This window comes from Nicotiana tomentosiformis, chromosome 8 (genome assembly GCF_000390325.3).
Source record: "Nicotiana tomentosiformis chromosome 8, ASM39032v3, whole genome shotgun sequence".
In the NCBI taxonomy this organism is placed as follows: domain Eukaryota; kingdom Viridiplantae; phylum Streptophyta; class Magnoliopsida; order Solanales; family Solanaceae; genus Nicotiana; species Nicotiana tomentosiformis.
The window spans coordinates 117490250-117500887 of NC_090819.1; the positions used below are offsets into that span (position 1 = coordinate 117490250).

A 10638-nucleotide genomic window follows, 5' to 3' on the forward strand; every position below is an offset into this window, starting at 1 on the left:
TATGAAGATCCATAGAACACAAAGCAATACATTATTCTTCTCTGGCTTTGATATTTAGTTATATTGTTCTCCTATCAATTACTCTCTATTCGACTTCAAGACTTAGGCTAACTAATTCATTCGGTTTGAATTCATTTCTTTTACAACTAATTTCAATATTCATTTATTTATCTTTCCCAATTTGTACCAAGTTATACCACGTATCCTTAGAACTACGTATAAATTCAATTGTTATCCGTTTTACGGGTAAACAATTTATAAGGTTACACTTTAAAATTTCAATATTATTAGAAATGTGCCAAATAAACATCGTTATAAGTTGTCTAAGGATTTCTAGTAATTAAAATAATTATACTTAGTCTTTGAAGATATGAGCTCTTATTATGTGCACAAAATTTAAGAAAGAATTTTTTTTTTGAAACTTGAGTATCAAATATGCCATGATGTTTTTGTCGAGTACAATGAGAAATTAAAAGTTAAATCGTTACCAAATATAAAGAGATACTATCATTCTTCACATTGTGTGTGACTGAGGTAAGTGTCAATTTTGACGACAAAAATTTTGACAAAACAGAATGGTTAGAGAAACCAATCATCAATTTACTCAAAGCTTATGGTTATAACTTGAAAATTACATAAAGTTGAACTTAAGATAAAGATGAACAGAGTTTGATCTAGTGAAGCTAATTAAACTCATCCTTTGCATACTTGCTAAGTACGACTTTTCGCTGCAATTTAAGACGATCGTAGCCTAGTAACCATCTTAAACCAGGAACATACTCCATTGATCCTAGAAACCTTGCATATATAATCACAATAGAAGACGAAATCACAGCATATGCAGCAACTTTCCCCGGCGGAAATATAGCTAACAACGAGATCATGTAACTCAACATCATGAAAACCAAAGACATTTGTAATGGCAAACTATACCTACTAGTTTGAACCAAGAAAATAATCAACCCCACAGAAATTACAAAACATATTGTATTTGTATACATTATGGGGTTGAAGTATTTCTTTGGCAAAACCACTGTCCCGGGACGACCGCCGCCGCCCGCGGTGGTTGTAGTGCTGCCGTCGCCTTGTGTTACGCCGCCAGGTGGGCTGAGCAATGCTTGGTATGTGGCTGTTGCGATGAGTATAGCTACCACTAGAAGAGCATTTCGCACGTCATTTGATAAACCTTTTCTTAGATTAACGTCGTATTTGACGAACTTTTCGCTGATTGTCTCTTTTGATCCAAGAAAATCTGATAAAAGAACGTCTGTTTTCAGTGAAGAGGTAGTTGAAGCACCAGCAGAGCGTAAAAGCCTCTTCATTTCTCTGTTTTGTTCGTCTGGAGGTCCCATTGCTATGTCAAGTGCTGTCAATCCTTGCATATTCTTTTCGTTTATATTTTTCATGTTCTTGATTAACAACTTAACTATCTGCATAATGATAAAAATAATTAGAATTAATAGTATTGCTACTAAACCTACGATCTATTCCAAAAAGGGAAAAGGATAAAATTTGATATTTTATTATTCGAAATTGAGCAAATTTGCCTCCGTTAGGATTAATATCGCCTCCCCGTCAGGAAACAACCTCGTCCCTAGCTAACAGAAACGAAAAAATTATAATGGAGAACTTTTTGCTGTCTATTTTATTCAACTGTGTACAAGTATTTATACAAAGCAAAAGGAATAAAAATCTGTTATGCTAGGTACAGGTGTCCTATCACTATTTGTCTATGTGTAACTACCTAAAAGAATCCTAAAAAAGAATATAGAGGAATTAATATGTACACATTTTACCTACACACTACATACGGTAAAAGAAGCTTCTAGATTTCTAATACTCTATTTCATTCTTTTACTCAAATGGACGGCCTAAATATGTTCTCTTTTAAAGCAAACAAACGGACATGATTAGCTTTGGATCTCTGAAGACAAAATGGTCCTATCTTTGGGCATATCATCATTTGAGTTTAAGCTATCTCCTTTACCAAAAATTTTCTGTGGACTAAACTTGGAAAATTCCGACGCCAATACCCCCCTTCAAGTTGGAGGAGGACGATGATAGAGTGGTGAATCAGACCGGACAAGAGTTTGGTGAAGATATCGGCAACCCGTTGATGGGAAGGGACAAAGGTCAAGGAAATGATTCCCTCATGAAATTATTGGCGAACAAAATGGCAATCAAGTTCCACGTGCTTCGTACGTTCGTGGAATACTGAATTTTTGGCGATATGAATCGCTGCTTGGCTATCGGAATGGAGCTGAATCAGCAGAGAGGGTGAAATAGACAGATCTTCGAGCAATCGAACTAACCAGGTAATCTCTGCGACCACTCGTCTCATGGATCTATACTCTGCTTCAGCAAAGGACAAAGAAACTAAAGGTTGTTTCTTTGATTTCCAGGATACCGGCGAACCACCAAGGCTAATGTAGAATCCACTAATAGAATGATGAGAATTAGGACATCGTCCCCAGTCGTAGTCACAGAAAGTAAGAAGGCGAAGCGAGGGATTAGGGTTGAGCAAAAGACCCATTGCAGGATTTGAGAGAAGATAACACAGACAATGAAAAGCTGCGTCCAAGTGAGGTTGGCGTGGAGACTGCATAAATTGACTCAAATGTTGCACGGCGAAGGACAAGTCAGGCCCCGTGTGAGTAAGGAAATTCAATTTCCCTAGAAGTCAGCGATAAAAAGTTGGGTCTGGAATCAAATCTCCATTGTGAAGGTTGTCTTTGAGTGGGATCAATGGGCGATGTAGTGGCCTTGAGGTCAAGAACTCCAAATTCAGTCAAGAGTTCTGAGGTAAATCTCTTTTGAGTCAAAATGAAACCTTTTTCTTCACGAATGATTTCCATGCCTAAGAAATAGTGTGCTTGCCCGAGGTCTTTGATCTTAAATTCACAATCAAGAAACTCTTTCAAACGGTGTTGCTCTAATAAATCATCTCCTGTTATTAGAATGTCATCAACATAGACGGCAATAATAGTAACTTTCCCTTCTGATTTCTTAAAAAATAAAGAGTAGCCGTTGAGTGAATGATAATACCCTTTAAAATTCAAAGCTGCCGTAAGCCTGGCATACCACTGCCTTGAGGCTTGCCGCAAACCATAGAGAGACTTCTTAAAGGCATACATGATTGGGTGAAGGGGACTGCATCCCCGCTGGAAATTTCATAAAGACTTCTTCTTGCAAATCCCCATGCAAGAAGGCGTTATTTACATCCAATTGAAATACTTCCCAGTTCTTCTTAACTGCAATAGCAAGAAGACATTTGATGGTTGTCATTTTGACAAATGGGAAAAAAGTCTCATTGAAATCTATCCCTTCCCGTTGAATATCTCCTCTAATCACCAAACATGCTTTGTATCTCTCCAAAGAACCATCAGACCTATATTTCACTTTATATACCCATTTACATGGTAGTTCTTTCTTTCCGGCAGGCAAAAGAACAACTTCCCATGTCTTATTTGCTTCGAAAGCCTCAAATTCTTTGGCCATAGCCTCTTGCCATCCTGGGTGTAGAACTGCTTGGGAATAGGAAGTAGGTTCTGAGGTATATGAAATAGTTTTAAGGAAAGACTAATTTGTTTGAGACAAAGCAGAGAAAGGCAATATAGTGGGCTGTATAGAAGTGGCAAAACAAGAAGCAGTAAGGTCTGTTAAAAACACTGAGTTGCAAACATAATCAGAAAGATATGGTGGGGTAATGTGTGGTCTGCTAAACCTCCTAAGTTTAGGTGATGGAGGTAAAATATGAGAGTGGGAAAAAGGAATAGGACTAAGAGAGGTTGAATGTAGGATAGGAGAAGAAGAGGAAGGAGAAGAATTAGAGGGAGAAGTGGAATGCATCATGTGAGAAGAAGCAATAGGAACTGAGAAGGAAACAGTCTGGGTATCAGAATGTGATGAAAGCTCCCTATAGACACAATCAGTAGGTTGTGTTGATGAAGAAGGGAAAATAGTTTGTTTCCCTTTAACCGAAATAAATGGGAAGATGGTTTCATGGAACTTGACATCCCTAGAAACAAAAATCTTCATGGTCTGCAGGTTTAGGAGCTTGTACCCTTTATTTCCTACTGGATACCCTACAAATACACAGGGTACAGATCTTGGATCAAGCTTTGATCTGTAAGGAGTTCGTGTGCAGGCATAGACAATGCAACCAAAAGTTCTAAGTGAGTGATAGAAGAGTGCTACACCAAATAAGACTTCATAAGGAGATTTTAGATTAAGAACCTTAGAAGGAATTCTATTAATGAGATGGGTAGCAGTTAATAAGCATTCTCCCCAGAAAGAAATAGAAAGTTTAGACTGGAACAAAAGTGCCATGCATGTTTCCAAAAGGTGCTTGTGTTTTCTTTCAACTATTCCATTTTGTTGTGGGGGTGTAAACACAAGTAGTTTGATGTATTATCCCTTGAGAAGAAAGAAAAGCTGAACTTTCTAGTCCACTCCCAAGTTCCCAGGCATTATCTAATCTTATGATTTTGACCTTCTTCCCAAATTGTCTTTCCATCATGGCAAGAAATTATTTTAAAAGGGTAAAAGCATTTGACTTAGTACTAAGTAGATAAGTCCAAGTCCCCCTACTAAAGTCATCAATAATTGTGAGAAAATACCTAAAACCATCATGAGCGGGTTCTTTATAGAGTCTCCAAGTGTCAATGTGAATTAATTCAAAGATTTCCTTAGTTGATATAGTACTAGATTAGAAAGGTAACTTTACTTGTCTAACTTTGGCACATATCTCACAATGATTGATCAAATTAGCTGAAGTAGATTAAGAGATAGAAGAAATATTTCTCATATTATAATAAGACAAATGCCCTAACCTCAAGTGCCATAGGCTTACATCATTTGAAAGTGCAGAACAACATGAAACTGAAACTAAACACTCAGTACTATCCCTAATACACTTAGAAGAAGCTGGACAATAGTCCTTCTTGGAAGCTGAAAAAACTGGACAGTAGTCCTTCTTGGAATCAACCAAACTTCTACTAGGCTTGATGGTGTGAAGTAGATAAATCCCTTGTTTCTCCTTACCAAGAACCACTGGCCTCTTCATTGAAGGGGCCTATAAAATTGCACCAATAGAGTGAAAAATGAGTAGACAATTAACATGCTGACAAAGTTTGTGAACTGATACAAGGTTATACTTAAAAGTAGGAACAAAAAGAACATTAATCAAAGTGAGATCAGGAAGAACTTGTACATTTCCTGCCTGAGTGACCTTAACCCTTTGTGAGTTAGGAAGATTAACAAAGACTGGCTTGACTAAGGTTCTAACATTGAATAGAAGATTAAGATCACATGTCATGTGTTCAGATGCTCCTGAGTCTAAGATCCAAATAATAGTGTTAGCTATTTTTGAAAAAAAGTATTTAGGTATACCAGCACAATTTGCAATCACATTCACTTTTGAGCTGATGTCTCCTTGTGGTGTAAACTTAGCTTGTTGAAGTACACGACATAGATTGTGATACTGCTCTTGAGTGAGTCCTTTCTCCAAACCATAGATTGAGTAATCAGAATTAGGATTTGTTGTGGCTGTTGCATGTCCATGAACACCTCTTTGAGACCTTTTGTTCTTAGTAAATTTAAAATCTACAGGAAACCCAATGATTCTGTAGCATTTCTCAAATGAATGTCCAGGTTTCTTACAATAATAACATACCATTGTGTTTCTCTTTCCGTCAAAATTTCCTCTCTTATCTGCTTGAGCATACTTCTGACCTCCATATTGTTGTTTTGTGGCCAAGAAGACAGAGTCAAGAGAATGTTGTGCAACCTGGATTTCTCTTCCTAGATCAAAAGTGAGTAAGCATGATTGATGCTAGGAAGAGGTGTGGTCATGAGAATATTATTTTTCACTCCTGAATAAGCATCTTTCAGCCCCACCAGGAACTGAATAAGCCTTCCATCATGCTGGGATCTCAGAGATCTGCTCTTTCCTCTACAAGAGCACTCACAACTACAGTGAGTACAAGTATCAAAACTGTCCAACTCATCCAAGATTTTCTTAAACTTTGTGTAATACCCAACAATATCAGAACTTCCCTAAACTAAATCGCTAAGTTCCTTCTGCAGCTGATAAAGCAAAGCTCCATTGCTTTGACCAAATCTATCTTCCAATTCCTTCCATATTTCTTTAGCAGTCTTAGAATAAAGGATACTCTCAGCAATCTGCTTTGAAAGAGAGTTCAGCAGCCATAATATTACCATATCATTGCATCGACTCCATGCCTTAAAAGAGGGTGAATCTGCAGGTGGCTCTGTGATCGTCGCATCTATGAAGCCAACCTTATTTTTAGCTGAGAGAGCTATGAGGGCTGCTCTACGCCATCCTCCATATCCCTTTCCATCAAAGATGGAATTGACAAGAATCATTCCAGGTGAATCTGAAGGATGCAGGTAAAAGGGATGAGAGTTATCATTTGTGATAGTAATTTGAGGGGATTGGATTGTGGAAGGACTTCCAATAGGCAGTGTAACAGAGGGATCATCAGTGACTGCCATTGAAGAAGTCCAAGAGAAAACTTGAGCAAGAAGATAGGATCTATACCTTTTGCTCTGATACCATAATAGAAACGAAAAAATTATAATGGAGAACTTTTTGCAGTCTATTTTATTCAACTATGTACAAGTATTTATACAAAGCAAAAGGAATAAAAATCTGTTATACTAGGTACATGTGTCCTATCACTATTTGTCTATGTGTAACTACCTAAAAGAATCCTAAGAAAGAATATAGAGGAATTAATATATACACATTTTACCTACACATTACACACGGTAAAAGAAGCTTCTAGATTTCTAATATTCTATTTCACTCTTTTACTCAAATGGACGGCCCAGATATGTTCTCTTTTAAAGCAAACAAACGGACATGATTAGCTTTGGATCTCTGAAGACAAAATGGTCCTGTCTTTGGACATATCGTCATTTGAGTTTAAGCCATCTCCCTTTACCAAAAATTTTCTGTAGACTAAACTTGGAAAATTCCAACGCCAATACTAGCGGAGGGGTAATTTTAAATCACAGTCAGAAGTTGAACATTTTCTCATAAAAAAATTTGGACATGTGGAGTCTACCCATTTCATACTGGAGTTATGTTAATAACAAGGGTTAATACGAGATGATTTGTCAAAGATTAGGGTATGAATGGATCAAGAACTTTACCGAAGGCAAAATTAAGTAATTTCACATAGTAAGGACAAATTTGAACATTTTCCCTTCCAAAAAAGTAGTTAGAAAAATAAGAGCACAAACCTGGAGTTGATTTGTTGACACAGCAATATGCAGAACAGTATCACCATTTTCATCTTTCAACTTAAGAATCTCTCTGTTGTTTGTCCTTTGGAGCCATCCCAGTAAAACTAGGACACAATTTAACTTGCTGGTTTTGACAGCAACATGTAAAGCAGTCTCACCACTAATGGTCAAGTCCTTGATTGATGCAGGGCAAGCATAGAGAAACTCCCCTAAAAGATTGATATTTTCTGTTTCTGCTACATAATGTAAAGGAGTAATTCTTTCTCTTCCTCGAACACGAATGAGTTCAGGATCATGCTTGATGAGTCGTTTCGCGGTCTCAACATGTCCTTTTTTCAGAGCCGAGTGCAAGGGGCTTAGACCTTCAGAGTTTAGCTTTCTACCAAATGAAGGCTTTAAGCTCAGGATTTCAATGGCTAATTGAGTTTTTCCAGCTGATGCAGCAATGTGTAATGGAGTATCCACAAATGGGATCTCATCGATTCTTTCAAGATCAGGATTTAGCAAGTAGAAGTCATTAATATCTCCTGCTTCACAAACATCGGTCAGTATTTGATCCATGTTGAGTTATTAACCGATGAAGTTACTTGTAAGTAGTAACGTTTGTTTTAGCCTCGTAGAAACAAAAGTTGAAGAAAAATAGGTGAACTGCATTGACTTTGTGTTGCTTTATGTTCTCTTGTTCTTCCAATGAGAATTGATTGAACAATAAAAAAAGGGGAAGTTCCCGCGTATGATACTGAAAGCTTGCTGGTTTTATCCATTCTGTCCAGCAAACAAATAAGTATTTTATATGAAAATGGTAGAGTGGTGGTATTAGTTTAATCAAAGTCAATTTGGTTGTTGGTTGCGTGTTCCATTCCGCGTATAACAAAAGAAATACCTGGAAAATATTGAAATCAACATCAATATTTATGAATTATATGCACAGCTATCAAAATAGAAATAGAATAAGATAACAAATGTAAGAAAATGTCAAGGGGCCATTGCCCCTATACTTTGCTATATATGAAAATATTAAAAGGGTCTATTCTGAAGGGCTAATCACAACAAGTTTAAGTTCCAATGGAGGCGGCTGAGAAGCTGGCGGAGGCTGCTCGAGTGGGTAATATTGATGTGTTATATGAGCTTCTATGTTCAAATCCATTTCTACTGGAAAGCTTTGAACAGGTACAATTTATCGATACGCCTCTGCATATAGCAGCCTCAGAAGGTTGTACACACTTTGCTATTGAAATAATGAGCTTAAAGCATTCATTTTGTGGGAAACTCAACACCAATGGATTTAGCCCCCTTGACTTGGCTTTGCGCAACGGACACAGGGAGACTGTCTCAAGGCTGGTTCAGTTTAACCCCGACCTTATCCGAGTGCAAGGAAAGGGAAGAATTACACCTTTACATTATGTGGCAGAAATAGATGACGTAGAATTTTTGGCCCAATTTTTACTAGCTTGTCCTGCATCTGTCGAGGACTTGACCATTTGCGATGAAACTGCAGTTCATATTGCTGTGAAAAATAGCAATGAAAGAGCGTTCAAAGTCCTCTTGGGATGGCTTCAGCGGACTGAAAATTTGGATATTTTGGACTGGAAAGATGAGGCTGGAAATACAGTTCTGCATATTGCAGCTTCTACAAACCAACCCCAGGCATGCTTTCTTGATAAATTTCTGTACTTTTAACTTTTAATTTGAAAATTAGCAGAAGATGAATTTGTAATACTAGAATGGATATTTGTACAGGTGGTTAGACGTTTGATCAAAAGAGTATACACACTTAATGAAATTAACGCAGAAGGCTTGACAGCATTCGATATTGCCCTAAGACTAGCAATGGAGTCGAGCAGAGAAATTAAGAAAGTTTTGCAAAAGGCAGGAGTTTGCAGATCTTCATTACTTCCCTCAGTTTGTAGCAAGGCGCAATTTTTCAGTTCAAAAGAATACATGTCTCAGAAAATAGTAAAGCTCCACGCTTTTCTACATAAGGGTTTATCAGAAGACATGCGCAATGTGCTTCTAGTGGTTGCAGTTCTAATTGCCACAGCTTCTTATCAAGCTGTATTGAGTCCTCCAGGAGGACTTTATTCCAATGATTCTGGAAATTTACGAGGTGGTTTAAGCAATGGACAAGTACAAATGCCGACTAATTATCTGAATTTGTTCCTTATTTTCAACTCCTTGGCCTTTGCATTGTCTGTTGGAATGATGGTGTTATTCATTCAGGATAGTTTGGGCGGGGCGCTGCTAGATCTGGCACTGCTTTTTCTAATGTTTAGCTATTTCCTATCCATGTTTTCAATTTCAGGGAATACTAAAACTGGTTTAATGAGTGCAGGTGGAGCGTTGGCTATTATTTCTTCGCTTTTCTTGTTTTTCTTGATAATAATGCCAAAGATGTGGGTGGATGCGCCAAGAATGATGCTACTCGATTGTTTGACACGCCGGGAAACTGTTTCTGATCGAATGCAGTATCGTCTGGTGGTTAAGAAGTATTCATCACTAGTTGGTCATAAGTGTAAAGGGATCCATTGTAATGATAATATTGGAATTTTGCACAATCTTGCTTTTTTTAGCGAATGATGTTGTAATTTGTATTGGATGGAAGTCCTACATTAATAGTATCATGTCCTTTTTCAACAAGAAAGATGTTTTTTTTGTTTTGTTCATTTTCCAACCCATAAAATAGCCATTTGATCAAGTAAAACAAGAACATTATCTACTCCCTCTGTTGCATTTTTGTGCGACAATATTTCTTAATCATTAGGGGTTGTTTGGTACACAGGATAAGGTGGGATAACTTGTGGAATTAAATTTGTATTGTGTTTGGTCCCAGACTTAATCATGAATATCCATCTTATCCCATAAAATTTGGGATGATTTTATCGTACCTTCCCGGTGGTATAAATTAGTTCATGAATTGTAATCTCATGACTATAATTCCGAGATAATTTAGTCTGCACACCAAACGATCCCTTAGTCTATAAGCAGGTGCTATCTTAATAACTAAATGTTCTAAAAATTCTCAAAAGAAACTAGTTAAATTTGATCACTTGCTAGTTTTCTTCTGAGCAGATGGCAGTGAAAGTCATGTGTCAATGACAACAAATCCACAAAAAAAAATTAGGAGAAGAGCACTTTTGCTAACACTTGAAAGTCAAGATTACAAGAACCATGATGTACAAATTGATAAAACAGTAGTAATCCTCGAAGTTAGTGTTCTTCTCCGATCCTCGCGCTCGAATTATGTTAATTATATTAGGCAGAATTATACCTGTTAATCGGGCCGGGCTGATCCATTTACAGCCCGGTCTAACCCGATTCAACCCAGTACTGTAGCGTGGGGGGCGGGCTGGGACGGGTTGGACAGGG

The 10638-nt window shown here is 37.4% G+C and overlaps 2 protein-coding genes and 1 long non-coding RNA gene across 3 annotated transcripts; 2 read left to right on the forward strand and 1 right to left on the reverse strand.

The window, feature by feature from the left end:
- Positions 1-579: 579 nt before the first annotated feature.
- Positions 580-8004, reverse strand: LOC104103687 (ankyrin repeat-containing protein BDA1-like). The gene is made up of 2 exons (XM_009611612.4): positions 7270-8004; positions 580-1430 (listed from the first exon to the last, which is right to left on the reverse strand). The coding sequence occupies exons 1-2, from the start codon at positions 7831-7833 to the stop codon at positions 684-686; spliced, it is 1311 nt and encodes a 436-aa protein (XP_009609907.1). The 5' UTR covers positions 7834-8004; the 3' UTR covers positions 580-683.
- On the forward strand, positions 1437-6168 carry LOC117278589 (uncharacterized). Its single transcript, XR_004508951.2, has 2 exons — positions 1437-2802; positions 6088-6168. It is a non-coding gene; the product is annotated as an uncharacterized lncRNA (long non-coding RNA).
- Positions 8005-8228: 224 nt separating the features above from the next.
- Positions 8229-9935, forward strand: LOC104103680 (ankyrin repeat-containing protein BDA1-like). Its single transcript, XM_009611602.4, has 2 exons — positions 8229-8919; positions 9013-9935. The coding sequence occupies exons 1-2, from the start codon at positions 8338-8340 to the stop codon at positions 9847-9849; spliced, it is 1419 nt and encodes a 472-aa protein (XP_009609897.1). The 5' UTR covers positions 8229-8337; the 3' UTR covers positions 9850-9935.
- The last annotated feature ends 703 nt before the right edge of the window (positions 9936-10638 follow it).